General features: G+C 38.0%; 1 protein-coding gene across 1 annotated transcript; it reads left to right on the top strand.

Annotated features, from left to right (window-relative positions):
* Positions 1-816: 816 nt before the first annotated feature.
* Positions 817-12010, top strand: LOC307057202 (mitochondrial protein C2orf69; the record flags this gene model as incomplete). The annotated part of the gene is made up of 2 exons (XM_079710292.1): positions 817-1170; positions 11183-12010. The coding sequence occupies 2 exons, from the start codon at positions 817-819 to the stop codon at positions 12008-12010; spliced, it is 1182 nt and encodes a 393-aa protein (XP_079566418.1).
* Positions 12011-17358: the final 5348 nt, after the last annotated feature.

Here is a 17358-nt window from a genome sequence, read left to right as displayed (position 1 = left end):
GCCACAGATTGTTGTTGGACACCTATGACTTTCCTACTGTTCAAGTTGGTTTTTGAAAACCTTAAAATAGCAAATCCCGTTGACTGCAAACACCGACAGCAAATGTGTAACAACTAACGCCTTTCCCCCATGTGCCCTGCTCCCTGCTACCAATCAGAGATGCATTAGACTTATCTAAATAAATTCCCAAGAACCTAGAAATCTTTGTGTACCTACAAAGAAACTCGAGAGTATGAGAAGAGGGAGATTCCCTTCATCCAGGGCATGCAGAAAACTTCCCACAGATTTCTGTAATAGGACAGAATTACTCTAATCTTTAGGTTGTATCTCTTTTAAGGCTCGAAGGACTAGAAAAACCTCACCTGAAAGTTGAGCTTACCGAAAGGGGAGTATGGCATACGCAAAACTCTTTACCCCGTACTGGAAGCGACTTTCGGGCAGCACCTGCTGCTGCGCATCACAACTGCCGCCCTTCTTGCTCGGGGTTCTCGGTTCATACCCGCTTCCTTTGCTCTCTTCAGGCTCTTTCCCAGACTTCCGTTCGAACTTCCCGGCCGCGGCACAATCCACCAATCACAAACGTCCTTCCTCGGGCCACGCCCCCTTCTCATAGCCCCCTCCGGGAACCGGAGTCGGATTTCGCGCACACCCCTCCTTCCCTTACGCACGCTGCGCGCGGACGTCGGCCTCTGACGCCGTCGTTGCCCTCGGGGTCGGCTCTCGCCCGGGTCGCTCTCGCGGGCCGTTGGGCGGCCGGCCGAGCGTCGTCCCTCAGGCCCTCCCACACCCTAGGAACCGCTCTGGCGGCGGCGACCCATGTGGGGGTTCGGGCTCCTGCGGTCGCCGCCGCTGCTTCTCCTGCTACCGCAGCTCGGAATCGGAGTCGCAGCGTTTAGCTCTCAGGCCGGAACCATGAACCTGGGCGGCAGCAGCAGCCGCAGCGGCGCGCTCGGCTCCCCGTCAGCGGAGCGGCGCAGGCAGCAGTGCGTGCAGCTGTCCGCGGTGCCGGGAGCCGACCCGCAGCGAGGCAACGAGTTGGTCCTGCTGGCGGCGGCGGCGGCGGCCGCTGGGGAGGGACCGGAACGGCGGGACCTCCCTGGGGACCTGGCGAAGGAGGAGCCGCAGCCACCGCCCCAGCATCACGTACTCTATTTCCCCGGGGATGTGCAGGTAACCTGCGGCCTGCCTGGGCACCTGCTCCTTCTTCTTGTACATATGCAAATTCTCGATATTCCTTCCTCGTAGCTGGGGCCCGGTTCCTTGCCTCGCCTGAACACACTCACACATGGCGCTAAACGGGGTGGCTCCACGAAATCCAGAACCGCCCCTTCCATGCCCTGACCCCCTCCTCATAGAGCCCTAGACAGGAGGTATCCTTGGAGGGCTACGACCTCGAAAGAGCCAGCCGTCAGTCCAAGTTTCGAGGGGGTGGAATTTAAGACCTAGAAACGAGACAATGTGTATTTATTCTATAACTTGGTTTCTCAGAGGATCGGTGGGGGAGGGGTCAGGAGGCGGAGAGAGGGCTTTTAAATTAGCGTGCTGGCACTTATTAAAAAGTAAACCGACAAAATACTAGTACTAGGGTGTGACACTCAGTAACCCTAAGAAGGGGAAAATGGGTGGAAGAAAAGAGACAGTAATTGCTAAGCATGTCAATATTTTGATGCTCACCTAAATTCTGTACTTTTGTTTTTGTGTGTGATTTTATCTTTATTATTAATTTTGCGGCTGCAGGCAAATATACATGGCTATGTTGTCCTGGAAAGCTGGGCCTTAATCTAGATCTTAATCTAGAACTGCTTTGTCTAATAGGGTAGCCATTAGTTATATGGGGCTATTTAATTAAAACTAAATAGAATTAAAAATCCAGTTTCTCCGTCGCACTAGCTGCATTTCAAGTGCTCAGTGGCCCCTAAGGTTTGTGTGTGCTGTACTGGACAGTGCAGATACAGAGCATTTCCACGGAACATTCCCATCATCACAGAGTTCTCTTGGGTAGTGCTGCTATACACAGGTAAAGCTAAAATATGGCTGGATATGTTTCTTAAACCGTGAAATAATTAGTTTAATAAACAATTATTGTTTTTGAAATTAATGCTTTAAAAAAATATGTTTACAAACGTTGTGCCCTGAGTCAGATGATGATGAAGGTATATGTAGTTTTTTCTCTTGCCCTCCAAATAATTGACTGGTCTAGTTGACTGCTAATCAAAACTAGTATTTCGATTTAAGAGGAGGAATTTAATGTACTCAGTTGATGCCCTTTTGCTCAGTTTGGGAAATCAGCATGGCATTGTTGACAGTGACTTCCAGGGTTTTGTGGACCAGCTACTGTGTGCATCCATAATAATGATGATGATGATAATAATGATAACTAACTTTCATTGAACACCTACTAAATATTTTTAAAGTGTGCAAGTCAGAATATAGCACAGATCTTCAGGTGAAGTTATAAAGTGCTAAATATAGTTAGACTGATACCTCCTTTCATTTTGACATCATCCATTTCTTTATGTAGCCTGAGATTCCATTAGCTTTTTGGACAGTGATATACTGTTGATTTATGCAGAGTATGAAGTCCTCTAAAAACCCAGGGCTTTTAGAGAAGAAATAGAGAATAATAATGCATCAAAGGTTCTGAGGCCAGATCGCCTAGTTTTAAACCCTGATTCTGCACTTTTTAGCTATGAAATATCTGGCCAATTGTTAAATCTCTCTGTGTTGCAGCCAGCTCAACTACAAAATGGGAATAATGGTGTATAGGATATCAATGAGGATTAAATATGTGAATACCCAATGAGTTACCCTCCCTTCTTATCTTTCTGATGACCTTTTTAGTTATTGGGGAGTTCTGTAGCGCTCAGTTCTTGGACTTTTCCTCTGACTACCTTTACTCCCTTTGTGATCTCTTTCAGTCTTGTGGCTTTACATGCTACCTATACTCTGACGACCTTCAACATTTGTGTGCTAGCCTAGACATATTCCTGGAACTTTAGACTTGCCAGTTATGTGCACGTATTTCCTTTTGGACATTTAATAGATATGTCAAATCTAAAGTCTCTGGATCTTTGTCCCTAAACTCGCTCTTCCTGTAGTCCTCATCTTGTCTCTCAGTTAACGGAAACACTTCCTATTTAGTTGCTCAAGTTAGAAATCTTGAAGTTATCCTTTTGTCCTCTCTTAATACATCAGCAAATAAAGTGGCTTTACCTTCTAAATGTATCTAGAAGTGATCAGAATAATAATTTAAAAACCTAAGTGAAATCATACCACACCTCTGCTCAAAACACCAGCAGCTTCCCGTGCCACTTAGAGTAAAAGCCAGAGTCCTCTTGATGGCATGCAAGGCCCTTCACTCTATTTACCTTTCCCACCCTGTAGCTTTTCTTTTCTTTTTTTCTCTTTTTTGGCCACACCACTTGGCACGCAGGATCTTTGTTCCCTGACCAGGGATTGAGCCTGTGCCCCCCTGCAGTGGAAGCTCGGAGTCCTCACCATTGGACCGCCAGGGAATTCCCACCCTGCTGCTTTTTTGACTGTTTCCTTTATCTGTTTTACTCTCCACAGAAGGCTCCAGCCACACCAGCCTTCTTCATATTGCTCATGGTAGACACACTTGACCTCAAGCTTTGCACGTACTGCCTGGAACAATCTTCCTGCAGATGTCTGTAAGAATTCATTAGTTCACCTATTTCAAGTCTTTGCTCAAAAGTTGCCTTCACAGTGAGGCCTTTGATGACCATCCTATTTAATAATCATACATGTGCACAGGATCCCTGTCAACTTTTCTCCTAATAAATAATTAGGATAATTCATTTTTATCCATTTCATTTACTATATTAGTTATTCATTTTGGATTTTGTCTGTCTTCCACTAGTATGATTCACGCTTCACGTCTGTTTTCTTCACTGTTACATCTGCTCTGCGATGCTTAGTGAGTGGCATGAAGTAGGTGTTCAGTAGATAGCTTGTTGAATGAATAATCGTGTGTAAGTTCTTGTGAACAATATATTAAGTGCTACTTGGCTATTATTATATGAAGGGCTTTTAGGCTCAGGTTTCCTTCTCTTTGCACTTGATTCTTTTGAGCCTAATGTCTATTCTTATGAAATTTACCCCGTGAGATACAGCTCATCTTTTAGTGTATTGATCCTTTTAGAACCTTTATTTTCATTTATATCATATATAGATTAAATAAGCATTCTTTCTATATCTTTATTTTTAATTTGGATAAATATTGAGCAGAATAGGGCCAAACAGAACTTTGTAGGATACCATTAGAAGTTTTGCCTCATGTTAACACAGATTCATTATTTGATGTTAATTGGATCTGGTTGACAGTGTAATTTTAAATGCTAATTACCATTACTTTTTTGATGTTCTTCTTGCAGTCATCTTTTATTGTATGTCCTTTTTTATTCTATGCTTGCCCTTTTATCCTTTGAATTACAGGAAAGCTGAGGCCATAGTAATTCACTTTTCTTTAGGTACCTCTTGATGTTTTTCTTATCAGTAATGATTTTGGAGGGGGATCAGAATTTTTTTAAGTAGGTACTGTCCAATTTTCTTGAGTTTCTTGCTTTTTAAATCCTCAGGATACAGGATTGTAGGTATTTCTGTTTTTAAGTGTAAGTTTACAATTTGATGAATTTCAACAAATACAATTATGTAACCATCACAATAATCATGTAATACAGCATCTTCATCACCCTAAAAAGTACCCCTGTGCCCTACTTTAGTCAATCTCTTTTCTCAGCCACAGGCAACCACTAATCTGCTTTCTTTTCAGTATAGTTTTGCCTTTTCTAGATTTTCATTAGTTAGGAATCATGTAGTATGTAGTCTTGTGTCTGGCTTCTTTCACTTAGCCTAATGCTTTTGAAATTCATTCTTTCTGTTGTCTCTATCATGAGTTTATTTCTTTTTAATGCCAAATAGTTTTCTGTGTATGGACATACAATTTGCTTACCCATTCAGCAGTTCATGAACATTTGGGTCATTTCCAAGTTTAGCTTTTAAAAACTTTTGCTTTCCTAAACACTAGGATATATAGATGACCATGCCCTAAGTGTATGCCCTGGTGAGTAGGAAAATACTCACTTCTCCTGTGTGACTCTCCTTTGCTGTTCACACTATTACCTCACTCAGAATATTTCTGACAACAGATGTGTGGGTATTTCCCCCCACACCAAGCAATTCTCTGCGACACCAGCTGGGTGTCGTATAATTCAATTCAATTCTGATACTATCTACCTGGAGTTAGTGTCAGATTCCACACATTAAGGGCTCAGTCCCACAAGTCTTTTCCCCTCCCCACTTCAGACACCAGTCGCCAAGTCCCAGTTTATCGCCTGTACTGCTGACTGAACAGCTATAGATTGGGGTTTGCACGATCCCCCTCCTTGGGTTCAGTTAGTATGCTAGCGTGGCTCACAGAACTTTGGAAAACAGTTTACATACTGTTTACCCATTTATTATGAAAGGATATGATAAAGGATACAGGTGAACATCCAGATGGAAGAGATGCACAGGGCAAGGTATGTGGGAAGAGGTGCAGAGCTTCCGTGCTCTCTCTGAGTGCACCGCTTTCCTAGCACCTCCTTGTGTTCACCAACCTGGAAGCTATCCAAACTTGTACTTTGGGGATTTTTATGGAGGCTTCATTGCATAGGTATGATCAGTCATTAACTTTATTTCCAGTCCCTCTCTGGAGAATGGGGAGTGGGGTTGAAAGTTCCAAACTTCTCATCATGTCTTGGTCTTTCTGGTGACCAACCCCTATCACCCATGAAATTCCAAGGGTTTTAGGAGCTCTGTGCCAAGAACCATGGGCGCACACACACACACACACACACACACACACACACACACTCTATTATTTCACATCTGACCATATACCCTGGGGCTTCGTGTGCTATGTCGAGCAGCCTTCTTAGGCTGTCCTGTTACGGTCCTTTTAGCATGCTTACATGAGATGTCCACTTTATGCTCAGCGAGGATGCCCCCTTGACCCGTTTTTTATGGAAGTACAGCTCGTACCCTATATAGCTCTCCTCACTCTGCTATAACAATAGTCCACCTAACTTAAGTCTTTATCATGGAGACACATGTCAAGTTTTCCTAAAAATCCTTTGTACCAGTACTTCAGTAGCAGTGTGGGATGGGCCTTTATGCTTTTGCAGGTCAGCAAGCATCCACCTGTGGAGTAACTACCCCTTAATCTCTCCAGGAGATTCTCTTGCCACCTGCCTCACTGGGGATGAGGAAGCATACCTCCTACCCTTTAACCCCTACAGGGAGAGTAAGTGCATTGCACACCCAACTGGGATGAAAACTCTCAAAAGAAAACCCTTTCTTCCCACGTTCTTCCACCTCTTCTGTAGATTGGCCTTGTGTAGTAGCCTGGGTTACAGAACTGGTTTTGACTACCTGTTAGCAAGTCCTACGGGGATGTCTGGTGTCTCTTTCTAGAATATAGGAGTACTTATCCATTGTTCTTAGATTTGGGCTTCATAGACACAAGAGTAACAATCTTATTTTTACATTTTAGTACATACACACAGTTACTTAGTATGAGCATTTTCCTATTCTGATCATGTAACCTCAGGTTAATCAAAGAAAATACCAAGTTTTTAGTTTTACCACCTCCTATGTGGTAGAGACTAAACAGAGTCATAAAATCTTGTTCATTTTAGCTCATTAAATAACTATATAATATAAATAATTGTATAGTTTGTAGGAGCTCAGTTTCCTTAGCTATAAAAACGATTTAGATATTTGTGCTTTCTTTTGTATTTGGCACTTATATCTAACTATTTAGGAATCCATAGAATAATTCAGTGTTGGCTCTGTTCTTCCCAACTAATATTTGGGCGTCTTTATGAAGACCTGACTAATGTTCCTACTTCAGATGTAATAGGAATTCTACTGCATAATTCTGGAATTTCTACTAATACTACAAAACTGAGCTCATGTATTTGTGGAGCCTTCCCTGATGTCCCAAAACATAGCTTGAGTCTCCCTTTCTCTATGTCCCCTCATAGTTCTTCACATATCCCTGCTTTACAGCAGTAATCATATTGCCTTGTAATTATTTATCTCTGTCTCTCCCACTGGACTGTGTTCTTGAGGGACTGTGAACTGTGCTTAGTGACCCCCAAATGCCCACTGATGAATTTATGAAGAAATGGAAGTCAGAGTTCAGTAGGCAAGAATATTTCCACCTTTCAATTTGTGTTGGAAATTTGTTCCTTCCCTTTCTGATGATGCCCATGTGTGTGCGCGCATGCCCACCTCTGCATGTGGGGGTAGTTCCTTTCATGTTCATCCCTCTATTCTTTACATTGGTGCCTGAATTGCAAATTCTTTCATTTTTTGGACGAAAGAGTTCTGTGCAGAAAAAGAGGGTAGATTTCTTATAGGTAGGGACAAGGGAAAGGGCCCAAATTTGCTGTCTCACTGAAATAAAAAAAGAGAGATTTATCAAAAAAAAAAAAAAAGATTTAGATGAGCCCTTTCAGATCTAAGCTCCTATGATAATTTTATATCTCATAAATCTGGATGTGCAGAAGGCAGTGGCAGAATCCATAAAAAATTAAACGATGGCCTTCTGGGAATAGATTTTTTTTAACATATATGATAAACTTAATAAGGTAAAGACTGTTAAGAAGGACTTGAGCATCCTGTTGGGAAAGTTATCAAAGGATATGAATAGAGAATTAACAAATGAAAATTGCCAATAAACACAGAAAAATGTTCAACCCGATTAGGAATAAAAATATGCAAATTAGGGCTTCCCTGGTGGCTCGGTGGTTGAGAATCCACCTGCCGATGCAGGGGACACGGCTTCGTGCCCCGGTCTGGGAGGATCCCACATGCCGCGGAGCGGCTGGGCCCGTGAGCCATGGCCGCTGAGCCTGCGCGTCCGGAGCCTGTGCTCTGCAATGGGAGAGGCCACAGCAGTGAGAGGCCCACGTACCGCAAAAAAAAAAAAAAAAATGCAAATTAAAAGTAAGATATCATTTTATCTTAGCAGCAAAGATTTTTTTTTAAATTAATGCTAATAGCCAGTGTGGGTAAGGATGTGAGAAAATAAGCAGTCATGTATACTTCCAGTGGAAGTATCAATTGGTATTAATCTTTTTGATGGGAAGTCTAAAAATTATGCAAATCTATACTTATTGATAAGGAATCATGCCTGTAACATTTTAAAGTGAAAACTGTGTGTATAATCTTGCTGAGGGAAGAAATAAAGAACACTCTCTTACATACATACTTGTATATATGTATGTATACTACAGAACACTGGAATACTAGACACCAAAGTTTTAATAGTGATTATTTCTAATGGTGGTTTGATGGATTGGTGGTTTTTATATCTTCCTTATACCTTTGCATGTAGACTAAATTTGTGTAGTATTACTTTTATTAGTCTTAATTTTTTTAATAGAAAAATGTGTATATTGCTAAAAATTCATTTTATTTAAGGTTGTACATTGAAAAATAAGTCTCCTTTTCATCCCTTTGGATGACTGGAGGCAGTCTCCGATTTCCCTTCCCTAAGGCTAACCATTGTTACTGATTTATATGTCCTTCCAGAGACATTCTATGCTGATGAAAACTTTTTTTTTTTTAAACACAAATGATAGCTCAGCATTCAGGGCTTTTTTTAGCCCTTATTTTACAACCCGTATGAGTGCTCATAGAACTGCCTCATGCTTCTGAAGCAGGAATAAATGTCCTTAGACAGATTTATTTATGCACGTGTGCAAGTATATCCCTGAGATAAATTCCTAGAAGTAGAATTACTAGGTCAAAAGAGAGGCGCATTTAAAAATGTTTGGTATATGATTGTTAGAAATAAGGAAAAAGTACAATTCTATTTCCCTTCTCTCACACCCTATACCCAGTCCATTAGCAAATGCTGTTGACTCTACCTTCAAAATATATACAGAATCTGACCAGTTCTTACCACCTTTGCTTCGACTACCACTGTGGTTCGAGCCACCTTCTCTCATTGGGGTTATACTTAAGTAGCCTCCTACTGGTCTCCCTGCTTCAAACTGTTACCCCTTTGCACACAGGAGTCAGAGTAATCCTTCCAAACAGATTATATCAGCCATCTACTCCACACCCTATCAGAGCAAAGGCCAAAGTCCTCAGGGTATCTTACAAGGCATGATCAGCACCTCCCCTCTTCACCAGCAATCTCTGTGACCCTCTTGGTGGTCACTTTTGCTCCTTCTTCACTTCACTGGAGGTACACTGGTCTCACTGGTGTATTTGGTTATACCAACGATGGCTCCACTTCAGGTCATTTTGCAGTTCCTTATGACTGAAATAATCATGACTCAATCCCTCAGCTCCTTCAGGCCCTTCTCAACTATTGCCTTATTGGAGACTACCCTGTGTTTAAATAATAATCTTCCACCCACTCCAAAACTTTGCGCTCCTTTTCCCTTGCTTTGTTATCCATCGCACTTATCACCGTATAATGTCTTGTGCTGTCTAGCCACTAGCTACTTGTAGCTATTGACCACTTGAAATTTAGTGTAGTCAAAGAACTAAATTTTAAGTTGTATTTAACTTTAAATTTAAATCTAAAAACTAATACTCAGTTCACTTCCTGGAAAACTTTTAAGTGTATTTGAGCAACTTGGGTATGTGAATCTACTTTTGCAACTGTAAATCTTATGAAATCTAAATTCAGACCAAGTATTTCCGATGAAAATTTAGCACCCAAATTGAGATGTGTTGTAAGTGTAAAATATACACTAGATTTCAAAAACTTAGAAAGAAAAAGAAATGTAATAATCTCAGTATTTTTATGTTGGTTACATGTTGAAATGATAATATATTGGATGTATTGGGCTTAATAAAATGTATTATTAAAAATAATTTTGGGACTTCCCTGGCGGTCCAGTGGTTAAGACTCCATGCTTCCAGTACAGGGGGCATGGGTTCAATCCCTGGTTGGAGAACTAAGATCCTGCATGCTGCAGGCCGTGACCAAAAAAAAAAAATTTGACCTGTTAACTTTCTACTTTTTTTTAAACGAAGCTGCTAGAAAATTGTACATGTGGCTCATGTTATATTTCTGTGGGAGGGTGCTGCTCTATTAACTCATGGAATTGTTTATGTATCTCTGTACTAGAATGTGCACTCTGTGTGGGCAGGGGTTTCATCTGTTCTGATCCATGACTGTTCAGTAAGTAGGTATCCAATAAATTTTATAGAATAAATGAAATAAATTTGAATGAATTTCCCTTTTTTAAGAATATTATGAATAAAAATTGAAAGGAAAACAAAACTTACATGCACGTCCTAGAACATAAACAAAAAGTTATTAATATATATAGAATACTTATAAATAAACCAAATAAAAAAAGGCAAAAGATATGAACAGGTACAAGTAGAAATCCAGATGGCTAATAAATATATGAACAAAATTTCAACTTCATTTAAATTTTTAATAAATTCAAATTAGAATAAGTTATCCTGTGCCCATGAAATTTAACAAAGATAAAAGAAAAATTATACATACTTCTCTGGAAGACAGTATTGTAGTCTATATAGTCAACCTTAAATTATGAATATTCTTTGACCTAGTTTTTCCACATCTGGGAATTTATTTTTAAGGATGTAATCACAGATGTACATGAAGATTTTTCTATAATGTTCATTGCAGCTTTGTAATACTAAAATTGAAATTAAACATAGCATTCAGGTTGCTAGAGTAATCCAAAGAGGGAGGAGTTCAGGATAGCAGCTTTAATAGGAAAATATTTTAAAATTCTGTGTTGGTCAAAAAATCTAAGAAACCAAATTTTTATTTTCAGTTAATGTGTTAGGAATAATAGATCATATGTATACTAAATAAAATCCATTTAAAAATCTATAATCGTTCTAAAGTGTCTTATTTTTAAAATATCTACTGTGCTATTTAGCTTTATCTTATAACCCTGTGTTTGATGGATTTGAGGCTTAAACCAAGGAAGTGATTTGTTTAAAATCTTACAGCCAGAAGGTAATAGATTTATAGTTTTCATTTCTAGTACATTAACCATAGGTCATTATAACATCCCTACTTCCTCCCCAACAAAAATGGGAAACTAATTTTGTGGAAATAATTTTACATAACGGTGTATTTAATATTTGTTTTATCTTTCTTACCTTTCAGAATTACCATGAAATTATGACTCGTCATCCTGAGAATTATCAGTGGGAAAACTGGAGTCTAGAAAATGTTGCCACCATTTTAGCCCACCGGTTCCCCAATAGTTATATTTGGGTGATAAAGTGTTCCCGAATGCATTTGCACAAATTCAGCTGCTATGACAATTTTGTGAAAAGCAATATGTTTGGTGCTCCAGAACACAATACTGACTTTGGAGCTTTTAAGCACCTTTATACGTTATTAGTTAATGCTTTTAACTTAAGTCAGAAGAGTTTGCTACCAAAGAAGAATGTGAAAGATTTGAATAAGGACGCCAAAGCATCTAACTGTAGATCCAGTTCTTCTCATACTACTAATGGTTGCCGGGGAGAAAAAGAGAGGACCTGTGAAAAATTTGATGAGTCTGCCATGAGTTTTTATCCACCATCACTAAATGGTGCTTCTTTTACTTTGATTGGATTCAGTAAAGGTTGTGTTGTTTTGAATCAGTTGCTTTTCGAATTGAAAGAAGCCAAGAAAGACAAGAACATTGATGCTTTTATCAAAAGCATAAAAACAATGTACTGGCTGGATGGCGGTCATTCTGGGGGAAGCAATACCTGGATTACTTATCCAGAAGTCTTGAAAGAATTTGCACAAACAGGGATTATTGTTCACACCCATGTGACACCTTACCAAGTACATGATCCAATGAGATCTTGGATTGGAAAGGAGCACAAGAAATTTGTTCAGATACTTGGAGATTTTGGTATGCAGGTGACTAGCCAAATTCATTTTACAAACGAAGCTCCTTCCATAGAGAATCACTTCAGGGTTCATGAAGTATTTTGAGACTGCAGTATTATTAATGCAAAAGAGCAGAAGCACTTTGTGCTATAAATTCAGATAATGAGATGTAATTCATAGATGCATTGTCAGGTTTTTTTTGGTGGGGGGTGGGGGGAAGGAAGCACACATTCCTAAACTATGAGTGTAATGTGCAGTAGTGTTCCTTGCTTGTGAATGTGGATAGTTTTTAATTGGGACTGGGTTAGAATTAGTTTATTTGAAATCCAAAAGGTGGTTTGTGATAATCCTACAGGGAGATACAAGACCCTTAAGAATGAAAGTTATAATATAGTCCTTATTAAAGGCAATTAAGATTGTTATTGTTGGAAATAGTTTATTTTCTGAGTAATGTTTAAAACCAATTTTGGTGATACTTTAAGGGTAATTAGGTATTTTGGCACTGAAAACTTTTGAGTGGAAACACTGTTTGTCTTCAAACAAAGCGAAGGCACACTGATGTTTTCCATCAATTTGCAATAACTATACCCTGCCTCTTATGTTTATAAACTTATAGTGTCATTCTTCAGTGTGCCATCAAGTGTTTTTTCTTAAGAGTCAAAATGTATTTGTTTCCACATATCTAAGAATGTGCAGTAGTGTAAAGTTAGTTTTTAAAAATACTACACTTAAGCACTGTGGCTTAATTTTTAATTGACAGCTTTTGGATAAGACATTTTGGAGTTTCTTGCATTTTGGCAAAAAAACAGTTCTTTTAGAAAATTGTTTCAGATTGAACATAATTAGGTATACTGGGTAAAAATATAGTACAGATTTAAAATTGTTTCATCCTATCATCTTTTGAAAGAGAGCAACTTAGGTAAAATATAATACTCTATTTGGTAGTGCCCTATTGAAAAGGAGACAGATTCTAAAGAACTAAGTCACTGTTTCTCCTGAAGCATGATTTTGTCTGCCCAAAGAAAGCATCTCTCCTTGGCCAAAATGTAAAATTATATTGCTATATGAAAAGTTGAAAGAGAAAGTTTGAAGACACAAATGATTTAATTTTGGCTGAAAGACTGAATTTGCTTAACACTGCTACATAATTTGGGTGAGGTTTCCTTCTGCCCATTTTTCTTGACCTAGATAAATACATTTTGAGAAACCAAGATCTAATGAATGTCAACTAACATTGAAAGATTACAATAAAAGGTTAGTGGTGTTTTTAAAAATTTTTTATTAATAATTAGCTTTTGCAGGTCATGAAATAATTAAGTAGGGAAGTAACATGCTGCTTTCAGACTGAAAAAAAGACTGAAGCTTAATATCAATAACCCAGAGGGTCTAAATATATAAAACAATAGTTAAAATGTTAATTTCTTGGTTTCGTCCCAGAATTATATGTTAATGACTCTATAAATATATTCCAAATATTCAGAGACTTATAAGAAATGATTTTTACTTACCAGATGCTTAAATTCTATGAACTTCAGAATAGTATCTTTCAATGTTTTTTTTTTAAGGATGAAGTACAGTAGTTGGTTTCTTTTAAATACCTGCTGTTTCTTTTGAGACCCAAAATTCCTAACAAGGAAACAAGTCAGCCTGATTTTAACATTTGACTTATTACCTTGTCTTAAAGCACCATTATTGATTGGATGGCTTCTTTCAATACGTTTAATAATCCTTGGTTAAATTTATGTGTATCTAATGTAACATAGCTAAGTTACTGAGTACTTTAATGAGGGGGGAAGGAAAGGCATTTATTTCTACAGGATTAACTAAAATGGAAAACATACGACTTTTGGCAGAAAGATTCATTTAAAAATCTGAGATACTTAAAATATGGTCCTTGTAGCTATCCAGTCATGTAAATGCTTAATTGTAATTGTTATATGTTGAATGGATATTAAGAATAACTCTCTGGGACACCTGGAATTGCCATTGCATCAAAATGAGACTGTTGAAAACTAAAAATATTTTCTTTAATGAAAATATATTCAAGTTGATCCATATTCAAATATTTGTTTAATACTTAAAATTTGTTCTTTCTCCACATTTGTTTAAAACTATTATAAATGTTAGTGTATCCTTTGGATTGTGCCTTTGTGTTTGTGTCATGAAAGAGTCAACTGAGAAAAGTAGTCAAACAATGTGAAAGTTGTTACCGCCACAGCATGAATGTACAGTTGTATTAAATTTAATCCACAGAAGTCTGTTTAGATGTGCTGTTTGTTACTATATTTGTTAAAACTTTAGATCGTTATTTGGAAGGAAGCGATTTCTCTCCACTTCGCCAGTTTGGGTTTGTGTGTGTTTTCATTAACCTCCATGTTTTTTCATACAGGCAACTTTGAACCTTTCCTATAAAAATACATCTCTTCTTTCCTTTAAATTGCTCCACAGAAAATAGCATCATTTCCTTCTGTTGGATTTCCTAGACAACAAAATCTCTCAAAAATAAGTAAGTTCTTCCTTTTCTACGCTAATCATCTGTATTCCTTTAGCTGTCATCAAGAGACTTGGTTAGAATATGGTGTGATCTGTTTTTCATTTCATTCATGCAATGTCTAAGCCCCACCAAGGGCAAAGAAGGTCTAGGCACTGAGGATACAGTACAGACAGAACAGTTCCAGCACGTGAGGATGGAGATGTGTGATAGACTAAGGCTTAAGAGGGAAAATATGAAACAAAAGGTATTATTCTTAAAAGAGCTGTTCTGTTACACTTCATTTAAGGGCTTTTAAGAGAAACATGCTTTAGAGGATAAGATATTCATGTAGATAGACATCTGTGAATTCAGGTTGCTCTTTACAAAGGCAGAGAGGCCAAGCAGCTCTTAGTGGTAGAGACAAGCAGAGTCACTTAGGATGGTCATTTTAGTATCCTATTTAATGGAACTTGAAAAAATACAATATAACTTAGGTGTATCTAAGACACCCAAACACCCATGGCCTGTATGCTTGAAAAAAGACTGTAAGGTAACACCAGAGATATGTGGGTGACTACCAATCTGTGTTAGTTCCTCCTAACTATATCTGTTTTTTAGCACTGGGGGAAGGAGTCACAGCAGCACAGTTCCAACTCCATCCAGACGTGCATTCCTGCTTCCTGCATTTTTTTGTGGGGGGGGGTCAACTTCTTAGATTAAGCTTTGATGTCTGTTGGCAACATTAGATGGGTAAGAAAAGCCTCATTACTAAGGTTCTTTCCAAATGTTCACATAGCTGCTGTTCAGAAGGATAGAAAGAAAATAAGCCATGTTGACCTTGTTTCCCTTGTTTTGATATTTCATCGAAGTGACAAGTTTGAAATTACTGAATAAATAGAATTCAGATGTAATTATGTACCAAGACAAATACTGTTAATGTTTGTGAGAAGAAAAAATTACAATCTTCACGTGTATTTTTAAAATTTATTTTGAAAGAATAATGTATACCAGGGCAAAAAAAAAAAAAAAAAAAACAGGTAATAACTGCAAATTCCAGTCTGCCCATCTACTTGTCTAACCTCAGAGGCAGTCACTATCACTGGTTTCTCATGTATCCTTGCAGAGATAATTCTATGCATATACAAATAAATGTTTACTTACAGCATACCTTTTACACAAATGGCATCGTACTGTACTCATAGTTTCAAACCTTTTTCTCATTTAATTACCTCGGGAAAATACCTTGCCAGTACATACATATACCTGTTTTATTCTTTGACTGCATACTATTCCATTTTTATATTACACTCTGCTGTCTACCTGTTCATTAGTCTTACTTTGTATCTCTTGTCTGTGTAGCAAGCAGCACATTGAGTTGTTTTGCTGGCAGAGGAAAAAAATTCCTTTGTGCCCCTGAAATGTAACCAGAGAATAAATGTAATGTATCCCTAAGTATCTGAGATGAGCTGCACCTAAGGGTAAGAATGGAGAGTTACTAATCTGGGCACCACAAGTATAATTTCAAGTTTCTATCACCCAGCTGTGTCAGCCTAGACAGTCATTTAAGCAATCTGGATTGACTGGATGATTTCTAAGATCCCTTTCAGCAACAAAATTCTGAGATTTGGAATTCCTGACAAGTTGCAGCTAACATGCTGTGTACTATTTTATATAAGAAAAACATCTCATTTGGTCTCAGCTAGGTAGGCAAAAAAGATTAAAATATTTTGCATTTAAAATAAAAGACCCTAGGGGACTTCCCTGGCAGTCCAGTGGTTAAGACTGATTCCAATGCAGGGGGGCATGGGTTCAGGCCCTGGTCAGGGAACTAGGATCCCACATGCCGTGCAGTGTGGCCGAAAAAATAAACATAAAAGACCCTAACATTAAAAATTATGACCAGGAATTTTAAACCCCCCCCAAAAAAAAATAAAACCTCCCAAAGTATTCATCAGTATTGTAGATATTATAATTTAATGTTGCAACAGGAACTACCTCAAATCTCTCAGCAAAGGAATATTAAATGGAAGCTAGCACCAGCCATCAACTATGTTCCTGCCCTTGAGCCATCTCCTTTATTTCTGTAGCAATCCTATAAAGTTCAAGTTTTATTTTAAAGATGAGGAAAATAAGCTTCTTAGGAGATTAACTTGCCTAAAGTCCACTTTACTTTCCAAATAAACAATTAAAATGAATATTCGTTAGGCAAATTGTAATCTCAGCTTTACTTCCTAGTTTTCCACATGACTGTGGACATACATATTTTGCCCTGATTCTCTTACTGGTTAAAAAAAAAAAAGGGTTTATTAAAGAGCTGACTCTAAATACTATTCCAACTAAAAGGGGTTTTGCTTTTTTTTTTTCTTCCCAAAGAAAATCATTAAAGAAGTTCTTTGCTTAACCTAAGAAATAATAAAAATCAAAATCTAATAATTAGATATAAAACAATTTTTTGACAGACTTACTTTTGTTGACCTGAGTAACTTCATTCTCTCTTCCCAAAGATGCCTGTGAAGTTGAGAACAATTTTTTATATACTTTTCCTTTCTTATTTGTTGTAATTTGCTTTTTATACCCGAAATTAATCCAACTTCAAACACGGTATGAGTGGATGAATTATTTTTAAGAGAAAGTTTTCTCCATAATTAAAATGTACTAAATCGATGTACTCAGATTGCTTTAGATGGGCACATTTGTATTCAGTAAATATATATGGTCTTTCTTCAATGACACTGCAATAAAATTACTAGGTGCAAAACAAAGAATGGCACAGACCCACATACAATCGCTGATTGTCTTCAATAATGACGTTATTGGGATCTTCATTCTTAAAAGAAATTTTTTTTTAAAAAAAGGGGGATAGGCAGAAAACATCTACTGGGAAAAACTTGAATTAGGTTAAAGTTTAGCCATAGGTATAAATTAAAACTGATTTGAATATTTTCTGACATTCAAAAACTAAAAAGGTCAGGCCTAACGT

This window comes from Hyperoodon ampullatus (assembly GCF_949752795.1).
Source record: "Hyperoodon ampullatus genome assembly, chromosome: 8".
In the NCBI taxonomy this organism is placed as follows: domain Eukaryota; kingdom Metazoa; phylum Chordata; class Mammalia; order Artiodactyla; family Ziphiidae; genus Hyperoodon; species Hyperoodon ampullatus.
Note: the sequence above shows the minus strand (reverse complement) of the source record. Positions and strands in the feature narration are given on the sequence as shown.